The sequence below is a fragment of the Caretta caretta genome, chromosome 3 (assembly GCF_965140235.1).
Source record: "Caretta caretta isolate rCarCar2 chromosome 3, rCarCar1.hap1, whole genome shotgun sequence".
In the NCBI taxonomy this organism is placed as follows: Eukaryota; Metazoa; Chordata; order Testudines; family Cheloniidae; genus Caretta; species Caretta caretta.
The window spans coordinates 36,165,163-36,192,217 of record NC_134208.1 but is presented as its reverse complement, the minus strand read 5'-3'; the positions used below and the strand labels follow the sequence as shown (position 1 = coordinate 36,192,217).

The window sequence follows — 27,055 nt, the reverse complement described above, 5'->3', positions numbered from 1 at the left end:
TGGTAAAGGAACAACCAATTCTTCTTCCATCTGGACCTAATCCAGGATTCTATAGCATAAGGGAATGAGCCACTGTGTTTCTGGCTAAGAATTATTGCATGATGGTAAAGTTTAAAGTTCAGAAATCTAAAATCACCTGTTTTGACAGGGGCTGTAACTTGGTCAGGAGATTCTGGGTTTGTTACCAGCACCCCACAAGAAGGACCTGAACATGGTGTCTATTTTGGTAAAATAAAATAGGAATGTGGATAGGGAGGAAATTCAGCATAAAAGGATTCTAGAAAGGGCATTCATTTTGATTTTGTTTTTTCCCCCAAACAGGGAGAGGTAGTATCTGTCATCTATTTAAATCATGATTAATAGGGGCTTGACTATGTTTTTAATTTAATTAGGGAACAGGATGTCCAAATATCTGAGGTGCATCTGTTGCCATCTAAATATCCCAATAGGAGAGCTACTGCCAGCTAAATCCAATAAGGTCTTCATTGTTTCCGACTTATCCCAATTTATTTTGTAGTCAGATAATTTACCAAAGTTATCTATTGTTTGTACAATATTTGAACTAGCTTGATCCGGATTTTTAATCAATAGGAGGATGTCATCTGCATATAGAATAATTTTTGTCTCTGGAGGCCCTGATTTGATCCCTTGAATCCCTTGGTTCCCTAATTAGTTCTGCATGTGGTTCTAATGTTAGATTGAACATGGTAGGGCAGGGTGAGGGACATCCCTGTTTAGTTCCCTGAAACATATCAGAGAGGGGGGATATTGTGCTGTTTGTTAGAAGATGAGAGTTGGGATTGGAATATAACAGCTTGATCCATGAAATAAAGGATTTCCCCAACACAAATTTATCCAGGGTAAGAAACAGATATGTCCAGTTCACTCTGTCAGAGGCTTTCTATGCATCAAGTGAAATGATTGCATGGGAATTTCAGGACTGATGCTGGAATGCCATAACATTAATCAACAGATATGTGTTGTCTGCACTATGTCTTTTTAATAAAACACAGTGATTGGGGTGAACCAAATCACTCATTACTTTTTCAAATATCTTAGCCAATATTTTTGAGTATTTTTATACCAGTATTGATTAAAGAGCTGAGTCTATAACTGTAAGACATTTGTACATCCTTACCAGGTTTACGTAGTACAGTAATTAGGGCTTCCCTCATAGTAGGAGGTAATGTACCTTTCTTTAAGGCATCTTTATAAATATTTAACAGCTTAGGGGCTAGAATATCTTTGAAACTTTGATATAATTCTATCAGAAGGTCATTAGGGCTGGTGGTCTTGCCCAGACTTATTTCTTCCATGGGTTTGATTATTCCCTCTGATTGCAAGGGAGAGGTTAGCCTCGGGTGCTGCTCTTCTGAGATTTCTGGAAGGTTAAGAGTTCCAACAAAACTATTCAGTTCTTCTGGGTGAGGTGGTAAATCATCATTGTAAAGAGCCTGATAGAATTTCAAAAATAGATCACTGATCTCTTTTTGATTAGTAATAATTGGCCCTTGTTCTGATTTGAGTGATGTTTTTGGAACCTTTGATCTCTCTCTTTTAATCTGTATGAGAGAGGTTTCCCCATTTTCTCCCCGACTCCCAGTATGTTTGACTCTAAAAAAAAAAAAAAAAAAGAGCAAATTCCAGCTTGTGCTGAAGTCAGTCTGTTTACTTCATATGTTAGATTAATTAATTTTTAAAGATTTTCTTGGGTGGGGTAGTTTTCACATTTTAAATCTATAGCTTTAAGTAGAACATACAATTTCAATAACTGAGCCTGGCTAGCTTTCTTCCTACCTGCTGAGTAGGAAATGAACCTGCTCCTAATAAATGCTTTTAGTGTATCCCATAGAATGGATGGGAATATCTCTGGTGTGTCGTTTTGAAGAAAAACTTTAGTTTCTTCTGTGACACAGTTCTGAAAATCTTTATTTTTCAAAAGAGAGGGGTTCAGTCTCCATCTTTTATGAGTTTAGTTCAGCTCAGGAGGAGAAAATCATAATGTCTCTGATCATGATAGACTTGATTTCTTTATTAAGCACCGAGTCCACCAGATTTGTAGAAATCGGAAGAAATGTATTTGTGAATATGGGGCATGTGGGGAAGAAAAAAAAGTGAAATCCTTCATTGTTGGGTTCTGTAACTACCATATATCTTTTAACCCGAATTCTTCTATGTAATCTTATAATTTTTCTAGCATATGATTGTGTACACTGGGGCTGACTGGCTAGTCTATAAAGGGGTTCAACACCTCATTAAAATCTCTTGCTAGGATTGATTCTAGTGGGATATTAATTAATTTTAGAAGAAAAACTTGGATCATCTTTATTGGGTCCATATATGTTAATTAAGGTATATATAGTTTAAGAGATCTTAGCCTTCACCAGTAAAAATCTACCTTCCTCATCTTTATTTACGCCTAAAATTTGTAATTTGAGTCTTCTGTGAAATGAAATTGATACACTGTTGGCAGTGGAGGAGAAATTGTTAAAACACCCTTTTTCCCCAACCTCTTTTCCTAAATTTTCTGCATCCAAATCATTAAGGTAGGTTTCCTGTAGGAAGATATCTTTTATTTGAATAATTAGTGCAAAGGAGGAGGTTAGGCATCAATTATAAAGGCTGAGCCCTTATAGTGAAGGAATGAGAAATGCCCTGCTGTGAAAGGTGTACGATTATAAAAATATGGATCAAGGTAAAAAGATCATAGTAAATTAGGGTTGGCATACTACAGTTTGATTATCAATAGTGCAGGATGATAATGGTGCCAGGGGAGGCATTGTAGCTATTTTTATAATGTAGGAAACAAATAGAATGTACATAGGCCTGTGGTATTTTTGTGTATATCTTTAATAACGATCTGCATGTGTGCAAATGCTAGGGTGACCAGATGTTCCGATTTTATAGGGACAGTCCCGATATTTGGGACTTATATGGGCTCCTATTACCCCCTACCCCCATCCCGATTTTTCACACTTGCTATCTGGTCACCCTAGCACGTGCACATGCATTCACATTTGAAAGATGAATCATGGGAGGAACTGCCAAGGTAAGTAACAGTATTTAAGGAATATTATACAATACTATAGAATAGAGCACTAAGTATAGTGTATTGCACTAAGCACTTAGGAAATATTTATTTACACAAACTCTTTTCTGGGAGTTGTTCTTTATTTTTGTGTAATTTAAATATAGAATGAATCTTAATTTGAGCAAAATGGTGTTTGTCGGATTTGCCTCTTATGTATCTGATTCTTTTTTCAGTTTAATAGAATTATCGTCATCCAGCTATAGTGAATTGGAAGAAGGCTTGAAAGAGTAGCAGAAATGTGACCTTACAAGAGTGTTAGTGATTACAGACAATATAGAGTATCATAGATGAGTGCAATGTGTTAAAGTGTAGCTTGATTGCTTATTTGATTCAGATGGATGAATATCTGAAGTTATATATCGAAACCAACCTTTCAAAATTCATGTGCTGTAGAGCTGGCTTGTTAATATGAACATTTCTAACATAATGAAAAAAGATGTGGACTATAGGATATATTTTGTATTATTACACATGCAATAAGGATTACCCATGTCTAACACGTAAGGTTGTAATCACTATTCCAGCTGCTAGAAAGAAAGTTTTAGTAAGATTGTAACTACTGAATGCAGAAATTAAACGCAATAAAGCTTGTTAATATAAGACTTCTGTATTAAAAACAACTAGTTCATTCACAAAAATTGCTGAAGAGAAAAATTATGTAACTAGTGAAAAATTCAGGTAAGGGTAAGATTTAATTTTTTGCAATTTTTTTTTGTACATAGCATGGGCACTGCAGTTTAATAAATTAAGCCGAAAATATAAATAAAACTCAGTGAAGGCCACATGCTTCTTACTTGACATTTTAGGTTAGTAATTTCAGGGACAAGGCAGTATCTCACGATAAATGTGAAACATTCCTGTCATCAATCAACATCATAAAGGAGCAACACTGGAGTTCAAATGTTAGCAAATCTTCCATTTTAATACATCTTCAGATTAGATATGTCATATGATGGAAAACACAGACAACGTTGCTCTGATGAGATTCACTTGAGAAAACAGCACGTCTTTTGCATGCACCTTCAGTCATTTTGTTATGGAGATGGATTGACTTCAGAACAGGCTGCTACTGTTCTTTGTTTAGGTGGCTATATAGTTCATCCAAGGCTGTCTTGGGAAACTATTTTTTTAGTATCTGAGTTTTCTAACCTATTACAATAATACTGAAATGTAACTAGGTTTCTTGAAATAAGTGTTATTAATGAATAAATATAGTATTAGTAATAGAATGTTGCATGTTTAGTGCTTTCTTTCCTTTTCTGTAATTGTAACTTCTGAATATGGATTGGTTAAATGGTGTTTATTTTTAAGTGAATTAAGAACACCAAAAAGGTGCCAGAGCAAAAGCTGAGTGACTGGGGATGGATCACTCAATAAATTGCCCTGTTCTGTTCACTCCCTCTGAAGCATTGGGAGCAGCCACTGTTGGAAGACAGAACACTGGGCTAGATGGACCCTTAATGTGACCCTGTATGACCATTCTTATGTTCTTATGTAAAGCAATGGAAACTGAAGGTCTCTACTTATAAAATAAGCACAGTGTGGATAATTACAATGAAATCTTCCATGTACTGCCTTTACTAGCATAATTCTATCCAACTGAGAAACTACATCTAGAAATGAGAAAGTAGTTCAAATCCCTTGCTGATTTATGTCTTGGATTATAGTTGTTAGCTAGGGTGACAATTGGCATCAATTATGATACTTCACTAGGAACTGTACTGAGACTACTTGCTAATTTCAGATAGGCCACGGAACAGACATCAGATATTAACAACATTCAGTCATTTCCAATCCAGTATGGACTGAGACTGTAAGCAAGAAGTGAAAGATTCTGTATTCTAACTATGTGTATTTTTATGGATTGTTAAGGCAATATAGGTTAAACCTAAAAGACACATGTACTGTATATAAATCTCCTATAAGTGTCCTGTTCTGCAGACACTTACTACTGGGCACAGTGCTTACTATTGTGAGTTGTCTCCCTGACTTCAGTACAGGGACAGGTTTATTTGTGGAAGGAGTTCAATGGAAGCGTGCCCGTTTACAGCAGTGCTGAACTTGATCACTTCGATAATTTTTGACATCTTACCTGGAACAAAGTTAAAAGTGAATGTATCCTTAGGAATTTAGACTATAAAAATTACAAATATATTCTAAAATAAAATATTTGACATTCAGTTTCTTTTCAGTTCTTCATGCACATTGCCCTAGCCCAATTATCCATTAGCCAAATATAATAATCTACATTATCTGGTCTGAAATTAAATGAGCAAATGTACCAGCACAATGTCGTTAGTCGACACTATCTTTAGATGACATTTTGCTGCCCCATCTTGCAGTACTTATGAATGTGAATAGTTCCAGTGACTTAAATGACAACCAACAGTCATTTCACAAGTATTTGTTAGACAACCTCTTAAGTCATGCTGATCTATACAATAACAATGGTCAATGTAACAGCAGAACTGATGATACTAGCAGCAAAAGAACTATGTATTTATAATTTAGATTGGGTAGATAGTATAAAATCTGCAAAGTCTTTAGTATTTGGATTCATAGGAGCAGCAGTAGCCAACATCTCCTATTGACATTTCTCTTTTGTATTATGTTTGATAAAGATACTTGTTGCACTACTCTATGGGATTGGGCTGAGGTGATGGAACTTCTTTGAAATATAGATGCACCTCAGACATGCGCACACACACACATACCTATAATACATTGCAGTGACAAATTTCTGTTGGAAGCTGATCTAGTGAGATAAAATTCCTGATGCACTAATAGAGAATATTTGAACCACCAAACTGAAGAGCACTTTTTAAGGTGTGACTCTTGGTCACAGTAGTTTTCTATAAATAAGTTCCTAGTTAACTTACCAACCAAGCATTCCCTGTCTCCCCTCCCCCGCCCTTGCAAAAGATAAAAATGATGTCGATACAAGCATAAGAAAGGATAGGGAACAAATTAAAGTAGCTGACAGAATGTTGTAGTTACATCAGAGAACTAAAGTGCAACCTCTAGAGCAGTAGAACACATTTCTACAGAATGCTTAATACATTTTACTGTCTTTTGAATCTGGTTTGAATGAGTACCTCCGGATGATGTATGGTCCAGTATCACTAATAAGTATACAGTACTTCCCTTTTTCTGGATCTGTTCTCTAATATCCATTTTTAACAAATCATATATTTTTCTCAGATTTGCTTTAAAATAATCTATAAATGTAATTTTAGTGTAACATTTTTCATATCTAATTAAAGCAACAGTATATCTTTTACGTTAAAGGTATAAAGGTGTTTCTTACTGTACAGTGAAATCCCTAATATAAGAAATCAGATGAGAAGAAAATGTTTACTTTTATGTTTTAAACGTTGTAATTTAAAAAGATTTCTTTAAAAAAAAATCACAGCTCACCGTAAATTGATACATACATATCTGAATGCCACTTGAAAGAGGAAAGGTGGTCATCGTAAAGTCAATATAGCAACAGGAAAGTAAGAAAGATTCTGTTCTGGCTCCCAAGTCATCAACCAAATAATTAACTGAGGCCAAAATTTTCAAACTTGAGACCTTAAAATCAGGCATCTAAATCCATGTTTAGGCACTCAAATAAAGTGTCTGGATTTTCAGTCTGCCTTCACTGCCAAAAAAGGAGTATTTTTACAATTAGATAGTTAACTTGAATTAGCTATCTTGCTTTAAAATCCTTGTGAAGTCAAGGCACAGGTAGTTTTTATTTCAGTGTCGCTAATCGAGGTCAACCTTGTACCCCTCATCTGGAGTTTACCTCAACTAGGTACATAGAGGTAAAAACTACAGTATGTTGTGGTAGGAATTTTGCCATAAGATATCTAACTCAAGTTAAAACATACCATTTTTGGCAGTGAAAACAACCTCCAAGTACTAATCACTGGGAGCATCTATGAAAATCAGGCCATGTTTTTGGATTTGGGCAACAAAGTTTGAAAATTTTGACCTAAATTCCAATTGCAGGCCCAAATTATACTGTTGGTTACACCCTACTGAAAGCACTATTTAAAGAAGAAGAACACGCCCCCTCACTCCCAGCCTATGAAACCGCAGCTTGAATTTTCAGAGCTAGCAATTACAATAACCATATTTCTGCTTGCAAACAAAGTGAACTTAAAACATAGAAATGTAGGGCTGGCAGGGACCTTGGAGGTCATCTAGTCCAGCCCTCTGTGCTGAGGCAGGACCAAGTATAGCTAGACCTTCTCTGACAGGTTTTAGTTTAATCTGTTCTTAAAAATCTCCAATGATGTGGATTCCATAGCTTCCCTTGGAAGCCTATTTCAGATCTTAACTACCTTTATAGTTAGAAAGTTTTTCCTAATACCTAACTGTGGTGGGGTATACAAACACCAAACTGGAGAGCAAAGGGTTATGAAGCTCCTCTGGGCCAGGAGGCCCTGCCCCACTGCACCTGCACAGGCTGGAGGAGGAACTTAGAAAGGGGAGCAGAGTAGCTCAGTGGCAGGCAGATAGTGGAGGTGAGCTGACCTGCACTCTGAGCTCTGCTGCTTGCGGCCTGGCTATAGTGATGTGAACAAGCCTACAAAGAAAGGACCGTTGACTCTGAAGGTTAGAGACTTTATCTTTGTGTTTAATTCTTTACTTTACCCTGTGGGAAGAGAGGGGACTGGTAGGAAGTTATCCAAGGAGGTAGCTGCATAGCACCTGAAGGTGCAGGATTTAGCTACCTAACATTATGCTCTGGATTAGGGCCCAATGGAAAGAGTGGGCCTGGGCTCCCTTACCAGCCCTAAAGAGGGACAGCTAGGGAAATCCATTTCTTGGTGGGGAACCTAGTTGGGGGAAGACTCTAAAGATGCAAGGGTCTGGACCACAAGACCCCCAACCCAAAGGGAAGCCCTGAATCCCTTGCTTAATCATGATGACCTCCCTGTTATTGGAGACTCTATATATACCCTGAAAGGGGTGGACTTGAAAATGTGACTTGTCTGGAGAACTAAGTCACTGAAAAGACAGATCACTGCAGGGTAGAGCAGTAACAAGAAAAGTGAATGCTGGGGAAGAAGTCAACCTGCCACATCCCCTCCTGATCATTAGGCAGCCTTGGTGGTGAGTGTTCCCCTTCACACTAACCGAAGTCTCCCTTGCTGCAGATGAAGCCAATTACTTCTTGTCCTACCTTCAGTGGACATGGAACACTGATAATCATTCTCTTTAACTGCCCAGAACCGGACACAGTACTCCAACTGACCAGTGCAGAGTAGAGTGGGACAGTTGCCTCCTTTGTCTTACATACAACATTCGGGTTGATACACCCCAGAACGATATTAGCTTTTTTCTCAACTGCATTACATTGTTGACTCAGATTCAATTTCTGATCCACTATAACCCCCAGATCCTTTTCAGCAGGACTACTGCTTATCAAGTTATTCCCCATTTTGTAGTTTATTCATTTTGATTTTTTTCTTTGTACTTGTCTTTATTGAATTTCATCCTGTTGATTTTAGACCAATTCTCTAATTTGTCAAGGTCCTTTTGAATTTTATTCCTGTCCTCCAAAGTGCTTGCAGTCTTTCCCAGGTTGGTGTCATCTGCAGGTTTTATAAGTATACCCTCCACTCCATTATCCAGTGAAAATACTGAATAGTATCAGACCAAGGAGAGACCCCTGAAGGACTCTACTAGATATATTCCCCCAGTTTGATAGCAAACCCATTGACAATTATTCTTTGAGTTTGGTCTTCCAACCAGTTTTGCACCTACCTTATAGTAATTTCATCTAGGCCACATTTCTCTAGTTTGCCTATGAGTATGTCCTAAGGGACTGTGTTAAAAGACTTATAGAGATTAAGTCATACCATGTCCAGCTTCTCTCCTATCCACTAGGCCAATAACCCTGTCAATGAAGGAAATGAGTTGGTTTAGTACAATTTGCTGTTGACAAATCCATGTTGGCTATTACTAATCATCCTATTATCATCTAGGTGCTTATAAATTGATTATTTAATAATTTGTTCTGGTAACTTTCTAGATATCAAAGTTAGGCTGACTGGTCCTGTCAAGGTTCCTTCCCCACTCTGAACTCTAGGGTACAGATGTGGGGACCTGCATGAAAAACCCCCTAAGCTTATTTTTACCAGCTTAGGTTAAAACTTCCCCAAGGTACAAACTATTTTACCTTTTGTCCCTGGACCTTATTGCTACCACCACCAAGCTTCTAACAAAAATAACAGGGAAAGAGCCCACTTGGAAACGTCTTTCCTCCCAAAATCCCCCCCAAGCCCTACACCCCCTTTCTTGGGGAAGACTTGATAAAAATCCTCACCAATTTGCATAGGTGAACACAGACCCAAACCCTTGGATCTTAAGAACAATGAAAAAGCAATCAGGTTCTTAAAAGAAGAATTTTAATTAAAGAAACAGTAAAAGAATCACCTCTGTAAAATCAGAATGGTAAATAGCTTACAGGGTAATCAGATTCAAAACATAGAGAATCCCTCTAGGAAAAACCTTAAGTTACAAAAAGACACAAAAACAGGAATCTACATTCCATTCAGCACAACTTATTTTATCAGCCATTTAAATAAAACAGAATCTAATGCATATCTAACTAGATTGCTTATTAATTCTTTACAGGAGTTCTGACCTTCATTCCTGCTCTGGTCCCGGCAAAAGCAACACATAGACAGAGAGAACCCTTTGTTTTCCCTCCCCCTTCAGCTTTGAAAATATCTTGTCTCCTCATTGGTCATTTTGGTCAGGTGCCAGCGAGGTTATCATAAAATCATAGAATATCAGGGTTGGAAGGGACCTCAGGAGGTCATCTAGTCCAACCCCCTGCTCAAAGCAGGACCGATCCCCGACTAAATCATCCCAGCCAGGGCTTTGTCAAGTCTGACCTTAAAAACTTCTAGGGAAGGAGATTCCACCACCTCACTAGGTAACGCATTCCAGTGTTTCACCACCCTTGTCGTGAAAAAGTTTTTCCTAATATCCAACCTAAATCTCCTCCACTGCAACTTGAGACCATTACTCCTTGTTCTGTCATCTGCTACCACTGGTTATCTTAGCTTCTTAACCCTTTACAGATGAAAGGGTTTTTCCTCTGGCCAGGAGGGATTTAAAGGTGTTTACCCTTCCCTTTATATTTATGACAGGTCCATAATTCCTTGGGTCCTCTTTGTTCCCCTTTTAAAGTTAGGTACTATGTTTGCCCTTCTTCAGTTCTGTGGAACCTCACTTGCCCTCCATGAGTTCTCCAAGATAATTGGTAACAGTTCCAAGATTGCTTCAGCTAGTTCCTTCAGTACTCTAAGGTGAATTTCGTCAAGCCCTGCTGACGAGAATACATCTAAATATTCTTAACATGTTCTTTCCCTATTTTGTCTTGCGTTCCTTCCCCCTTGTTAATATCTGGTCACAATTCACCTTTTTAATGAAGACTGAAGCAAAATAGTCACTAAACACCTGAGCCTTCTTGAGGTCATTCCTTATTAGCTCTCTTTCCCCAATAAAAAGAGCACCTACACTTTCCTTTTTCCTTCTCTTGTACCTAATGTATTTATATAACCTCTTCTTATTGCCTTATGTCCCTTGCTAGGTATAACTCATTTTCTGCCTTAGCCTTTCTGATTTTGTCTCTATATACCGGTGCTATTCTTTTGAACTCATTCTTAGACATTTGCCCATGTTTTCACTTTTTGTAGGATTCTTTTTTGATTTTTCAGGCCATTAAAGAGCTCCTGATGGAGCTATATTGGCCTCTTCCTTTTCTTTTTGTCTTTCCTTCACATCGGGATAGTGTACTGTTGCTCCTTTAATATTATCTCTCTGAGAAACTGCTAGCTCTCTTGAACTCCTTTTCCCCTTAGATTTTCTTCCCATGGGGGTTTACCTAAAATTTTCTGACTTTTTTGACTTCTGTTGTACTTATTCCACTGTTCTCACTCCGTCCTTTCCTTAGAATCATGAATCTATCATTTCATCCTCACTTTCACCCAGATTGCCTTCAGATTTGCAACTAGTTCCTCCCTGTTAGTCAGAATGATTTTTAAATGTCTGTTCCCCTTGTTACTTCTTCCACCTTCTGAAACAAAAGGTTGTCCTCAGTACATTTCAAGAACTCATTGGACATTTTGGGTTTTGCTGATTAAAGTCTCCTATTACTACCACGGCTTGTGTGATTTTGCTCTGGAAGTGGAACCCTGGAATACCATTTTCACAGTAATTTTGCTGAGTAGTTCCACACCTTAACTCTTGTTAATAAATGTGCTATTTTGTTTGGTTTTTCACTAGTGTTTGTTTGCTTTAGCAAAGCTAACACAGGACAAGCTGATGGGCTGTCTGTTTAAAGTGGCAAAACCAAGGGGGTTGCAAGTAGAGCTGGTTGGAAACTGGAATTTCCATTCTGTGGGAAATGCCAACATTTTTAAAAGTTTTTTTTTTTTTGGTTCCAAATTGGAACAAAAAGCAAAAGCTAAACTTTGAAGTTTCCTATGAAGTGAAACCCCCAAAAATGTTTGTTTGGAACTTTTGAAACGTTTCATTTTGATAATGTTGAATCATTTCATTTACATAAAAACATGTTACTGCAATAACAAAATGTTTCATCTTTTCATTTTGACTCATTTAATTTAGACTTTTATATTAAAAACATTAATGTGCCTACTTATATATAATATAATATAAGTCTAAATGCAATGAATCAAAATGAATTAAAACATTTTCACTTTATCCAATGAAACATTGTGACCTCATCAAAATGAAATGAGAAAATCTAAATTGTTTTAACCTTTTCCCTGTTGCAAAACTCATTAAAAACTATGAATTCTCACAAAATGTTTTCTTTGACAGAAAATTGTTCCATCATATTTTTCAACCAGCTTTAATTGCAAATCTGATTAGTCTTTCCTGCTATCTTAATGCTATTTCTACATAAGGACTGCTGTATTAGAAGTCTCATAAAGATATGTTTATTGTCTATATATATGTAAGTACAACTTCTCAGTGTTATGTCCCTACCTACAGTGGAAATCTAATGAGCTGACCCCCACACACAGGAACCTAGCAGCTTCTCTGGAAAAAGCATAGTCATAATTTTTAGCCACATGCATCTAAAACTGCAACTATAACAGTATGAAAATCTACATTATAACAGCAATAATCATGATATGGATTAGTTCTTTGCCATTGTAAATTACAGTCATGGTCTGGTTACGGAAAAAGGCTTTAGAGGCTAATAGAAATATCCTTGATATTGCAGTAAAAATTGATGAAAGCCATTTAGTAATTTTTAATAGTCTAAAATCCATTTAATCTCCCAATTCCAGCTGTTGCTCCTTGTTGAGCCCTGTAACAGCGGCAGTGCAGGAATGAAAGTGGAAGGGCTATTGCTCTTTTCCAGCCTTTGCAAAGTCAAAAGGCCTTCTAAGAAACTAAAGCAATAAAGCAGATGTGTGTGAAGGATTCTGAAATGCATTGTTGTTAATGCTGAATGTTCACAGTTGCAAACAAATTACTTGGGCATATGTAACAGTTAATATAAAAGAGATTGTTAATCATTTGGATGTTCTCTGTTTAATGTTTCATTTAGTCAGAGAAACACAGTGCAAGTCAACCTTCTTGTAAACATTCAGCAAAATCACAGAAAAGTCCCAAACCAGCAGATGGAAAAGCACACTCAGTTTTTTATGCCAAAGAAAGCAAAGAAGTCAAGAAGGCAAGACCTGAAAGGACTACACCCCTGGGATCTGATAAGGGTAATATGAAATACTGCTTCTGTTGTGTAAGGCAACAATTATGTTTTAAGAATTTTATTTTGATGAACTATTTCCATTTTTGTTTTTTTAAGTCTATGGAATGGTTGTTGAAATGTTTCTATTAAATATAATGTATGAGGAGCAGAGAAGTGAAAATATTTATTGCTCCTTTGGAAGTAGTACAGAGAAAACACACAAACCAATATTTAGAATATAGGTGCATATAGACAGACTTCTTAATCCATAATTCCCTCGCAATGTCCATGTCATTTGGTCAGCCATTTTAGAATGGTTTATGGTGAACATGGTGAACGGTTTATGGTGAACGTAACAGTGTGAAAATATATCCATTTATAACATTTATATCCCTTATTTCTTGTATAAAATCATACTTTAGGAAAAAACATAGCTGTTGTACTGTATACATACTATGTATATTTGTGTACATATTTCTAAACTTTTCTTAGATTGTAAGATCATTAGCCTGGGGTGTCAGGATCCCAGCTATTGGGGTGCAGGGTTGAGGCTAAGGCTTGGGTTGGAGGGAACTTGAGAATATGGTCTGAATTCAGTCTAGAGGGTCAAGGCCAGAAGCAGCAGTCCGTACCAGCGTCATGCCATAGGATCAGGTCGTAGTTGAGGTCAATGAGCTGCATCGGGTTGGAGCCAAATGAGCCAGCCAAAGTAGGATTAGTGGAACCACGGCAGGGCTAGGCATTAGAAGTGGAGCAGGGGACCAGGAACTGAGGTGTCAGGAGCAGAGCAGGGGTCCAGGAGTGAGGCCAGGTGTCAAGAGCAGGGCTATGGTCAGAAACCAGGAGTAAGGTAAGGTATCAGGAATGTGCAGCACAATCTGTTTGCAGGAGCAATCCAGGGACCCAAATAGTTGTGCAGACAGACTCCAGGTGTTTACCCTAGACCTTAAATAGCATTCTTGGGCCAATCAGGGAACACAGTAGGCTTTGCCACTCAGGACTGCTATAGGTGGGACATCCAGTATGCTTGAACCTATAGGGCTCATAATCTGCTGTTCCATGCTTCACTGGAGCTGTTGGGTAGCAGTGTGGATTGAACCAGCAGACATGGGTTTTAGAGCCCGAGCACCTCACGTGGGGATTGTGTCCACCTGCCTACCTCTGTTTATATGCAAGTTTCTTCTAAACATCTTAGGTTGTAAACTCATTAGACTGCGCGTTGTGTCTACCTGCCTACTTACATTTGTACAAAACCTAGCACATGAGGGGTAATCAGGTCCTCTGCACACATTAATATTAAATTATGCAAATTGATGATCTTCATTCTGTCTCAAACTTCTGAATGTATATTCTTGCTTTTTATTAAGAAATAAAACATAATAAATTAAGAGAAGACAAGAAGAAATTATGTTTTGGCTATTTGATTGCCCTTTACTCTTCTAGGGCATGAAGACTGATAATTCAACATTTTTAGTCTGTTTCTGTAATAGTTTTAGTTTACTGGACATTGATATTTGCACTGCTACATAACCCTTTTTTGGCCAAGTGTTCTGCACAACACTTCCTAGTAAGTCCTTTCAGGCAAAAATAAAATATTTCAACAGGAATACATTTTTTTTCCTTGAAACTGATTAGGTTCTGCAACTTTTGGAAATAAAGCCAATAAGATTAACGTTTTTTCTTATTATAGAATTGATTCTTTACTTACTAAGAAAAATAATGAATTTTAATAATCCTACATGTCAGTTTGATGAACAAGGAACTGTGACATGTTCATGGAGGTGTACAAGCAGTATTTGATAACTAATGTTTTCCATTACTTTCCAGCACCAAGTATTTTTAAAGCTGGTAAACCCCGGGGAGAAGTTCAAGGGGCAGCAGAGGTACAAGAAGACAAAAATCTGAAAGTGGAAATGCCTATTGATCAGGTAAATTCAAGGCAAACTTATTGCCCTCTAATAAATTTATTGGTATAAAATATTCTTGGCCCTTTAAAATAGGAAGAAAGAATTTAATTAGCACATCCCTCTCTCCCTCTGTCTGTCTTTGACAAGAATAAGGTAGAAATAGATTTCCTAGAGTCTCTGGGCAAAAGCAGCCCTTTGTTTAAGTTACTGTAACTATTATATTAGAAAAATTAGTGAGACCTGACTAAGCTACTAGTCTGTAAAAATCCCATGGTTGAATTAAAGATAGAAGTAGTGAAAAAACTTGGTGTATGATCTTCCACTTTCCTTGCTGAATTATACATATCAAAGCACATGTCTTCTCTATTAGTCTTAATGAAAAAGATCAGCAAGCCTTAAATAAGGCCTTGCCTAGATGAGGTCTTAATTTGCACTGATATTTCTTGCACATTGATTGGTGCATATTAGACAGTCTGCAATAATTGTGCATCCACTGTAAAATATTTTCTGTTTCAGTATGGATTGGTTTGTATACATGGCATGGACTTTGGGCGGAGTAGGTGAGCAACATTCTGTGCAAGTATCCCGGAGTGCTTTGCTGCTATTCTGTATGCATTCTGGGACTTCTCTTGCTTTGCATTGTGGGATACTGTAGCAGTGTGCACTCACTGCTGCAGCGCCTCCCGCTGGTCATCCAGGAATTAACTCATCCCAGCCTCAGAGCGCCTCCTGTTGGCCGGTATCTGCTTACTGGTCAATCTCGACCACTTATGGTACTTCTGATGCCGCATCCCTCACCGGACCACAGTGCCTCCTCTCCTGGGTACTGCCAGTGACAGTACCCCCACACTTGGGCTCCTCCCTTCCCCAGGGAACCCCAATCCTCTAAGCCCCCCTCACCTCAGTGACCCACTGCCAGTCTTCATCTAGCCCCTTCCCTCAGGGGCAAACTGTAGTCTGAAGTGGCCACTCATCATCAGCCAGGGGGTTGGACCTGCTGCCTTTTCCTACTCTGGCTGCTCCCCACAGTCCCAGTGCCCCCTCAAGCCTAAGAAGCAAAGCCTCAGCCTGGGAGTTTGCCAGGTTGGAGCTCCTCAGCTCCTCCTGCTGCTTCTCCCAGCACTACTCTGCCCAAGGTACGCCCCTTCTGCTTGCAGGCAGCCAGTCCTTCCCTCTCCAAGGCTGGAGAAAGACTGACTGCCTTCTGAGCCTGCAGCCCTTTTATAGGGCCCTGCCTGGCCCTGATTGGCTGCCTCCCAGTCTTTTCTGATTGACTCCTAGCCCCAGCCCTCTCCAAGGGCTGGCTTTTAACCCTTTCTGAGCCGGAGTGGGGTGACCGCCCTGCTACAGATACATAGCAGAAGTTAGCTGGGAGTGAGTGGAATTGTGGCACTTGGGGATAAGCTCAACAGTGCCCATGATTCCTCTCCTGCCGTCTTATTCATTTCTTGTGCGCAAGCCTGTTCCATTTTCAAAACATCCGGCATTTTGTGTCTGCTATCCTGGAATAGTGCTCCAAGTTGTGATGCTGACAACTGCCAATCCACAGAGACTGGTGAACATTTATTTGAGATCTTATCGCCAGGTGACTGTGGCTTTGGATGCCATATGCCGAGCACTTTTGGCAGCTGCAACAGCAGCTGTACCAGATTGTTTTGGAGACTTGGGGTGATCAGTCATTGTGGCAGAATGTGAGGATGACAAAGGGCACTGTAATAGGGTGCACTTTGTCCCTGTTTGCAGATACCCCAGGAACCTCTGAGACTCTCCCCATTGAGTGGCAACCTCAATTTATTTATTTACATTTCTAGCACCAATATGGGAATGCAGACCCATGCAGCAATATAATATACAGTGCTTCTCTATGTTTAAACCTTTCCCACCAGGCCAGAAGTCTCCCTTCCTTGAGATTTCTGAACACACTGGACTCAGCTAGCCCAGGTCCTCTCCTGACTCCCTTCCTTCCTGTGTCTTTCTATACTCCTCAGCTGATGGGCTAATTGGTTCATCAGCCCTCCTAGCCTGATCGGCTAATTAGCTTGCATATCTCCAGTCAGCCTTTTCCAAAGGCTATGTCTATACTGCAGTGTAAACCCAGAGTTAGCAGAACTTTACTTAACAGACCATGGTTTATTAATCTAGGGTTTGAGCATCTACATTCATTTGTAACCCTAGATTAGGAATGGGAATCTACACTGCATTATGTGGGCCCAAGTCCAATCCCCCATATCCGAGACTTCCTAGCGCCCTCCCAAAAGGTGTCCTTTGCTTGTGGTGCAGTGAGGGAAAACTTGACTATCCACCAAACTTAACTGTCCAGAGGACAATGAAAGCTGTCCTGTGGAATTGTGGAATACTTTTCGTGGGGTCCCAGAGCATGAGTCCAGCAGGTCTGTGTTTACACTGCAAAGCAATAGGGTTTGAACCCAGGGTCCCGGCTTGAGTCCTGTGTCCCAGGTCCTATGCTTGACTCAAGCTCAGACCCTTCACCTCTGTGGGGTCCTGGGACCCTTCGTCTGAGCCCTGGGTTAGCTCAGTTTATGTGTAGATAAAGAGGAGTTAGGCGTGACGCTGAATTTGTAACCAGGGCTTACATTGCAGTGTAGACTTACCCTAAGTGATTAGAGTGCTGGCTCCCTTAGTGTCCAGCATTCTGCCAGAGGCACTTTCCGAAATCTGCCCTGGGCTCACCCCTGAGCTGCAGCTGTAGCACACTGTCATGAATACTCCCACAACCATTCAGAGCCATGCGGCCATCATCACCTGGAAGCTTGCCACCCCAGACAGCTACTGGTCAGTAGCCAACCAAGCAGTCAGAATTACAAATTTCAAAGTTTCTGTCCCCTTTCTCCTTAACAGATCAAATATCAGTCAGTACAGCTCTCTTGTGGGCAGCAGGACCAGGCTTACTCTAGAAAATTTATATGTGCGCCAAGCTATGGTGGTATTCAGCACTGGAATAGAAATGTAGCTTGTTCTTTAAAAAAAGAAACATTTCCCTCTGTAAACTCTGGCACTTTGAGGTTTATTAAGAACATAAGAACAGCCATACTGGGTCAGATCAATTGTTTGACCCAGATCAATAGCCTGGTATGCTGTCTTTCAACAGTGGCCAGTGCCAGATGCTTCAGAGGGAATAAACAGAACATGGCAATTATCAAGCGATTCATCCCCTGTCTTCCAGTCCCAGCTTCTGTCAGTTGGATGTTTACGGACACCCAGAGCATTGGGTTGTATCCCCGACCATCTTGGCTAATAATAATTAATGGACCTATCCTCCAGGAACTTTTCTAATTCTTTTTTGAACCCAGTTATACTTGTGGCCTTCACAACATCCCCTGGCAATTAGCTGAACAGGTTGACTGTGCATTGTGTGAAAGTACTTCCTTGTTTTTGTTTTAAACCTGCTGCAATTGGTGGCTCCTGGTTTTGGGAATTTATATAGTGGCATTATGATATTTTTTGCCTTATTACCTGTCCCTTTCCTAATAGTTCCCAACAGTCTGTTGCTTTTTTGGACTGCTGCTGCATATTGAGCAGATGTTTTCAGAGAAATATTCACGATGACTCCAAGATCTTTCTTTAGTGGTAAAAATTTAGACCCATCATTTGGTATGTTTAGTTTGGACTACATTTTCCAATCTGCATTACTTTGCTTTCTGAGATCCCTCTGTGACTCTTTACAGTCAGCATTGACATTAACTATCTTGAGTAATAACTTTGCCACCTCATTATTTATTCATTTTCCTAGATCATTAATGAAAATGTTGAACAGCACTGGTCCCAGTATAGATGCCTGGGGGACCCTGCTATTACCTCTCTCCACCGAGAAAACTGACCATTTATTCCTATCCTCTGTTTCCTATCTTTTAACTAGTTACTGATGCATGAGAGGACCTTCCCTCTTAGCCGATGACTGCTTTCTTTACTTAATAGCCTTTGGTGTGGGACCTTGTCAAAGGCTTTCTGAAAATCCAAGTACCCTTATTCAACTGGATCAGACTTGTCCATATGCTTGTTGACACCCTCAAAGAATTGTAATAGGTTCGTAAGGCATGATTTCCCTTTACAAAAGCCATTTTGACTCTTACCCAACATACCATGTTCATCTATGTGTCTGATAATTTACCTGGTATTGAAGTTAGCCTTACTGGCCTGTAATTGCCAAGATCACTTCTGGAGCTGTTTTAAAAAATCAGTTATATTAGATATCTGCCAATCATCTGGTACAGAGACTGATTGAAGTAATAGGTTACATACCACAGGTAATAATTCTGCAGTTTCGTATATGAGTTCCTTCAGAACACTTGGGTGAATACCAGGTCTTGGTGACTTATTGTTTAATGTATCAATTTGTACCAACACCTCCCTCTAACACCTCAGTCTAGGACAGCTCCTCAGATTTGTCACCTAAAAAGAATGGCTCACGTCCTCTGTAGTGAAAACTGATGCAAAAAATTCATTTAGCTTCTCTTCAACAACCTTGTCTTCCTTGAGTTCTTCTTTAGCACTTCGATTGCCCAGTGGCCCCACTGATTGTTTGGCAGGCTTCCTGCTTCTGATGTACTTTAAAAAATGATTAGTTTTTGTGTCTCTTGCTAGCTGCTCTTCAGATTCTTTTTGGCCTGCCTACTTATACTTTTACACTTGACTTGCCAGAGTTTATGCTCCTTTCTATTTCCCTCAGTAGGTTTTAACTTCTAACGTTTAAAAGATGCCTTCTTTTGTTTTTTGCCTCTGACCACTTCTTTTACTTTGCTTAACCATGGTGGCGCTTTTTTGGTCTTCTTACTATGTTTTATAATTTGGGGTATACATTTAATTTGAGTCTCTATTATGGTGTTTTTAATAACATGCAGCTTGCAGGCATTTCACTTTTGTGACTGTACCTTTTAATTTCCATTTAACTAGCATCCTCATTTTTGTTTAGGTCCCTTTCTTTAAATTAAATGCTAATGTACTGGGCTTCTTTGATGTCCCCCTCCCCATAAGGATGTTACATTTAATTACATTATATTCACTATTACTATTACTACCACTATTACTGAGCAGTTCAGGTATAGTCACCTCTTGGACAAGATCCTGTGTTCCATTTAGGACTAAATGAAGAATTGCCTCTCCCCCTGTGGGTTCCAGGACTAGCTGTTCCAAGAAGCAATCATTAGTGCTATCTAAAATTTTATCTTTGCATCTGGTCCTGAGGTGACACATACCCAGTCATTATGTGGATAGTTGAAATCCCCCATTATTATTGAGTTTTCAGTTTTTGTAGCCTCTCTAATTTCCCTGAGCATTTCACAATCACCGTTAGGTTGGTAGTGTATTCCTACTGCTATGCTCTTATTATTGAAGCATGGCATTTCTATCCATAGAGATTCTATGGTACTGTTTGGTTTAAGATTTTACTATATTTAACTCCATGCTTTCTTTTACATATAGTGCCACTCCGCAACCAGCACAACCTACTCTGTTATTCCTGTATATTTTGTACCCTGGTATTATCGTATCCCATTGATTATGATTGTTCCACAAAGTTTCTGTGATGCCTATTTTATCAATATCCTCATTTAATACCAGGCGTCAAGTTCACCCATCTTAGTATTTAGACTTCTAGCATTTGTATACAAGCACTTATAAAATTTATCAATATTTAGTTTTCTGCATTTGTGTGATGTAATTGAACGGGACTCTTTTTCTTTTGACTGTTTCTCTTTAGTTCCTACTTGTACTTTATCAACTTCTGTCCTCTCATCTCTACGAGGATATAGCGTATCCCCTTTAATAAATCCTCCGCTCAGGGATGTCTCTGTCTGAACCATGTGCTCCTCTGAACCAGTCGGCTTTCTCCCAGCCCTTAGTTTAAAACCTCCTCTAAGACCTTTTTAATTTTACATACTAGAAATCTAGTTCCATTTTGATTTAGATGGAGCCCATCTTTCCTGTATATGCTCCTCCTTTCTCCAAGGATTCACCAGGTTCTAAAAGACTTAAATCCCCTCTCTGAACATCATCTGAACATCGTTGTCTCATCCATGCATTGAGACCCTGCAGTTCTGCCTGTCTAGCTGGCTCTTTGTGTGGACTGGAAGCATTTCAGAGAATGCTACCATGGAAGTTCTCGATTTTAATCTCTTACCTAGGAGCCTAAATTTGGCCTCCAAGACCTCCCTTACCTTTCCCTATGTCACTGGTACATACATGTACCATGACCACCATCTCCTCCCCCAACACAGAATGTTAGTGTATCTAAATGTCTCAAGAGGTCTGCAGCCTTCACACCTGACAGGCAATTCACAATGTGGTTCTCCTGGTTATCACAAACCCAACTATCTATGTTTTTAATCGAATCCCCATTACTATTGCCTGGCTATTCCTAATAACTGGGGTCCGCTCCCCTGAGAGGGAATGAGAGGATGACATCATCTGTAGGAGAGTCTTAATTATGGGATTGTTTCCCTGTACTCCAGCTTGATGTTCTCCTTCCCCCAGACTTTCGTACTCCTCCACAGCACAGAAGCTGTCTGAGTGGGGGTAGGACTGTTCTGTTGTGTTCTTGAAGGTCTCATCTAGGTACCTCTCTGTTTGCCTTATCTCTTCCAGTTCACTCTGGTCTCAAGAGTGCACTGAATGCACACATACACCACCTGCCCACAAGGCAGGTAATCACACATGCTGCATTCAATGCAATAAAAGACATTCCAGAATGCATTATTCTCTTCTGTCTTTGCTGTGGTGTCGGTAATGTTTTTAGGAAATCAAAAAGTTGTATGATCTGATGGATAAGGGTTGTCTTGATACCAGTAAGTTTTTAAAGTAGCATGTATTGAAGGCAGCTTCATAAAACTTTTTCCTCTGCTACTTAAATACTATTCCTTAAATTTTTAAACCATCAAGGTAGGGAAAAATGCTAAAATCAAGTTTATTCATGCATCTGCCAAAAACTATGGGCTAAGTATTTGCATGTTACTCAGGTGTATGAACCAGGGATTTAAATTGCGGTATATAAACTATAAAACATAAAACATGTATTTATAACATTTTAGTCCCTCTGATGATGATAGAAATGAGAGAAAAATCTTCAGTCTTTGAACTTAAAATAGCCTTGTAAGGGGTCACAGCTTTTTACTTGCTCCCTTGCACTATCTCCTCCAATGATTCAAAGCATAGCTTCCAGCTTTATACTCCTGAGCAAGGGTATGCCTTCTAATCCCTGACAGACACTGGATCAGTTAGCCCCCAAGAAAAAGATGCTTTAGAATGTTAATTGCTTGGTGCCTGGGAGATGATGTGTGGATACTTGCTGAAATTCTGTGGCCTCTGGGAGAATACTCCGATTTCCCTGTGTGTGTATGTACTAAATTTTTTTTTTGATCTGGAATCTATTAGATTCCCTGGAGATAAACACTGTCAGGTTTTGTGTCTATTTTCTGTACAGCACATGTGGAAGGGAGATGTAACCAGTTTCATTAGCAAAATGAGAGCAGAGTGGGGACTTGGATCTAGCTGAACAGCATATGAAATGGCAAGATTCTTCTAGTGTTTACACTCAGTTACTTTGTGACACAACTGTACCTACAGATCATAGAATATCAGGGTTGGAAGGGATCTCAGGAGGTCATCTAGTCCAACCCCCTGCTCAGAACAGGACCAGTCTCCAACTAAATCATCCCAGCCAGGGCTTTGTCAAGCCTGACCTTAAAAACTTTCAAGGAAGGAGATTCCACCACCTCCCAAGGTAACGCATTCCAATGTTTAACCACTCTCGTTGTGAAAAAGTTTTTCCTAATATCCAACCTAAACCTCCCCCACTTCAACTTGAGACCATTACTCCTTGTTCTGTCATCAGCTACCACTGGGAACAGTCTAGGTCCATCCTCTTTGGAACCCCTTTCAGGTAGTTGAAAGCAGCTATCAAATCCCCCCCCATTCTTCTCTTCCTCAGACTAAACGATCCTGGTTCCCTCAGCCTCTCCTCATAAGTCATGTGTTCTAGTCCCCTAATCATTTTTGTTGCCCTCCACTGGACTCTTTCCAATTTTTCCACATCCTTCTTGTAGTGTGGGGCCCAAAACTGGACACAGTACTCCAGATGAGGCCTCACCAATGTCGAATAGAGGGGAATGATCATGTCCCTCGATCTGCTGGCAGTGCCCCTACATATACATCCCAAAATGCCATTGGCCTTCTTGGTAACAAGGGCATACTGTTGACTCATATCCAGCTTCTCGTGCACTGTAAGCCCTAGGTCCTTTTCTGCAGAACTGCTGCCGAGCCATTCGGTCCCTAGTCTGTAGCGATGCATGGGATTCTTCCGTCCTAAGTGCAGGACTCTGCATTTGTCCTTGTTGAACCTCATCAGATTTCTTTTGGCCCAATTCTCTAATTTGTCTAGGTCCCTCTGTATCCTATCCCTACCCTCCAGCGTATCTACCTCTCCTCCCAGTTTCGTGTCATCTGCAAACTTGCTGAGGGTACAGTCCACACCATCCTCCAGATCATTTATGAAGATATTGAACAAAACCGGCCCGAGGACCGACCCTTGGGGCTCTCCACTTGATACCGGCTGCCAACTAGACATGGAGACATGGATCACTAAATGTACAGACTGAAACAGACAACTGCGTATTATTATGCAGAAATGCAGACACTCCTAGGCAATATAACAACACAATATTACAAAAACTTACTACTGGACAGTTGTTGAGCACAACTGAGTGTGAATGCATTATTCATTTCAAGTGAACTTCAGGCTTTTTCTTGCAGTGTGGGTAAGAATCATTCAGCCTTTACTGAACAGATGAAAAACAAGCTTTATTGAATAAAGAAAAGCAAATTCAGGCTCTCTAGCCTTGAAGTGTTTGAATCACATAACTGATTCTCTTTGTGTGTCTCTGTCTGTCTGTCTTTCTGTCTGCTTGAATATCTGGAAACACATTAAAGGATCTCATGTCAACTTGCTTATTTCCTTGAGTACCCCCAGTTAGAAAATTGTAGAAATATTGCCGGCAATATATATGGGTTGAAGTAGAGAGGCTGGTTTCTAAGATTGTACAGTCTCTTAATCCATGGTTAGCTGACTGGAGCGCTGTGCTTTGCTATCAGCTATCAACTGCTGCAGAAGTTTTATCAGCACTGTTATCCAGATGTTTCAGAATGGCTATGAATCTTAAATTTGACCTTGTTTTATGTTTCCACAAATTATCTAAGTTTTGGAGTTGCTTCTATTAATTTCTTTGCTATTGAGCCATGGTATATGTCTGTGTATATTGCACCAGGCTACACCTCTCCAACTATGGTAAGTTAGGCATTAAAAGCCAAATTAAGCTACTGAAAGTAGAACCAGCCCCTGTAGTGGGGAGGAAGAAGGAGCTGCACCAGACAAACAATAGTGCCTGGAGGCATTTCTTCTGTTCAGGGCATGAGCAAACATAAAGTCTCTGGAGTTGTGAACAGCTGTCAGTGAGCATGCTCCTTTGTACTTCTTTTCAAAAGCTGTAAGTGAAGCTCTCCAGTGCAGCTCTCAAGGCTTAAAGGCTCATCTAGCAGTTTCAAAATATCTCCCACAATACATTTCAACCATCCCATGGCTCACTGAATAGTTTGTAAATTGTGGTGATAAGGGATGGGAAATAAAACTGGTTATGTCCAGTTCGGCAGTATTTGACAAATGGAAAGATAAGACCCCAGTCGGGTGTTCAGGAGGCTTCAACCTCAAGAAGCATTTTGAAAATACCTGTCTTTTGATGCATTCTAAAACCAGACTAACCCTCTGCTTTTCAAATGTATTTTTTGGATCTAGAACTATACGTTATTCCTGGAAAGACTAATGTATAGTCATGTACAGAGGTGGAGATGAATTGAAAGTTTGCTGGAGGCAGGGAAATCTCTTTATCCCACTTCAGTTTCAACGCTTAATTGTGTGAACACGCACACTTATTGTATTGTTACATATTAACATTCACTTTAAGCTAATGGATGCTTAGTTGCCTCCTTTTATTCAGATCTAAGTATATGGTATTTAAAGATTTTGTGCCTCAAATAGGACAGATTTTTCCTTCCATCAAGAGTTTTGGTAACACCAAGATAAGTGTGACTTTGCATGAAGGGTATGAAGCACAACTCCATTTGTTCATAAGAATTCTGCCTCCAAAACCAAGAACTTCATTATGAGCTGATAAATATTAAAGTGCCCAGGTTTACCTTATTGCAGAAAAGTCAGTCAGTCAAATCTTTGGAGCTCTATGTGAGGCAAGCATGAAGCTCTCTTCATATGTATTTAAGGAACATCTCCACTGGGTTATTTGAAATTGTAATCCTTGCGCTGCTGTATTATAAGCTGAGTAAGAAGATAAAAATACAACTCTGTTTACTTCTTCATTCAGAGAATGGAAGGGTGGTCTTGTGGCTAAGGCATGCAATGAGAACTCAGAAGATCTGGGTTCAGTTTCTGATTTCCAGCACACTTCCTGTGTGGCCTTGGTCAAATCACTTAATCTCTCTGTGCTTTAAAAGTCCATCTCTAGAACAGGGATAATCAATCTTCTAGTCTCTTTAGACTGTAACATCTTTTGGGAGGAGGAGATCTCTTACTTTGAGTATGTACAGCACCTAGCATAGTGGGGCCTTGATTGTGTTTGGGCTTCTAGGTACTATCCTAATTCAAATAATTAAAGATTCAACCAGTTAGTTCCTTAAAATGCCTCTGCTATACTCTGAAGACAACTTTGAATGGAAGGCTTGCCTCATGTCTCCAGACTCAGCTTGGTTCCTACCTCAAGCTGTTTGCTTTACAGAAAATCCCCCTTAAAAGATTCAGAGATCACTTGATCATTGAGAACTGGGATAAAATTTGTGGTAGTTAGGATCCTCAAAGTTGGAACTGTTTATTGTTCCACATAATAGTTTAGGCTGTCTTCTGCATAAAGGACCTGCATATCAGGGGCTGTTATAAAGAGGATGGTGATCAGCTGTTCTCCATGTCCACAGAAGGTAGGGTAAGAAGTAATTGCTGTAATCTGCAGCAAGGGAGATTTAGGTTACGTATGAGGAAAGACTTTCTAACTATATGGATAGTTAAGGTTACCAAGGATGATTGTGGAATCCCCACAATTGGAGGTTTTTAAGCACAGGTTAGACCAGGGATGGTCTAGGTTTACTTGGTCCTGCTGCAGTACTGGGTGCTGGACTAGATGACCTCTCATGGTCCCTTCCAGCTTGACATTTCTCTGATTTTATGATCTAACATGATATCTTTGTGACTGTTCTGTACATTTGTGGCATCTTTCAGGACAAGACCCAAACTATTTTTGTTTCTTGTATTTGTGGACTGTATGGCAGATTCAGGTTATGTTTGCCAGCTTCTGAATTTTTTTTAAAGGCTTGTTGTCTTTTGTTGTAAGTTTATTCTTAGTTATTGTCTAAGGCAACCATAAGACATTGGTCTACATACTTTAATCTAGGTAGTCTGGGTAACAACAGTAGTGAAGTCATGGTGTCATTGGTTACCTCACAAGGGACCCTGGGTACATACTCGGATTGCTAGCCTGTGTCAGGGTCTGTGCCACGTTTTATGTACGCTAGCTAGATTAAAGCTGTCATGGGTATGTCTACCCATGCTACAGTTAATTTGTGGTGTAGACATAGCCAATGAAGAGCATAGATCTCATGTTTAATTTAACAGATACAGTTCTCAGTCTGCTCTGTGTATAGAGGAAGGGATTAGACCAGTTCCATGTTTTAAACATCTGGATAACAATACTTGCACAGTACTCCAACAGACTGGTTAAAACATCAGTGTTGCTGATACTTTAAAAATGAAGCAAGGAGAAGTGTTTACCAGTCAGGATACATGATATATGCTACTTCATCTCTATCTTGATCTTCTCCAAATACAAATAATGGCTTTTATGTTTCTTTTTTGCATAAACAAATCTGATTAAAGACACCATCATCTTTCAGTTTCAGGAAGAATGAGAGAGATTGCCTAAGGGCAATGAACTATTACCTCCTGTGAACTCTCTCATTCAGTTCATCTATCAGGTCAAACCACTTGTGACAGTAAAATCTTTGTTTGTATTTTAAATTGAATTTAGAGCTTGTGAAAGGTGCCAGATGGACAGCCCAGGGAAGTGAAGTCATCTGTTTATTCATGGAACAGATGCTGCTCAAGATGCAGCAGTGGGTTGCTGCTTACTAGCCCACCAATATGTAGGAACTGATCTGGAGTGATTAGCTCAGGTTAGCTTGGTTCATGACCTGACACTCCTTTGCCTCTCTGTTCATATACATTCTAATCATATAGAGACTGAAAGTCATATTCCTCCTTAA

At 39.5% G+C, this 27,055-nt stretch overlaps 1 protein-coding gene across 3 annotated transcripts in view; it reads left to right on the top strand.

The window, feature by feature from the left end:
• DCDC2C (doublecortin domain containing 2C) overlaps positions 1-27,055 on the top strand; it is a 114,092-nt gene that overhangs the window by 42,192 nt on the left and 44,845 nt on the right. For all 3 annotated transcript variants that reach the window (XM_075126427.1, XM_048845436.2, XM_048845435.2), the window contains exons 7-8: positions 12,681-12,846; positions 14,649-14,749. In XM_075126427.1, coding sequence (XP_074982528.1) covers positions 12,681-12,846; positions 14,649-14,749 — 267 coding nt within the window. The remainder of the gene's footprint in view (positions 1-12,680; positions 12,847-14,648; positions 14,750-27,055) is intronic.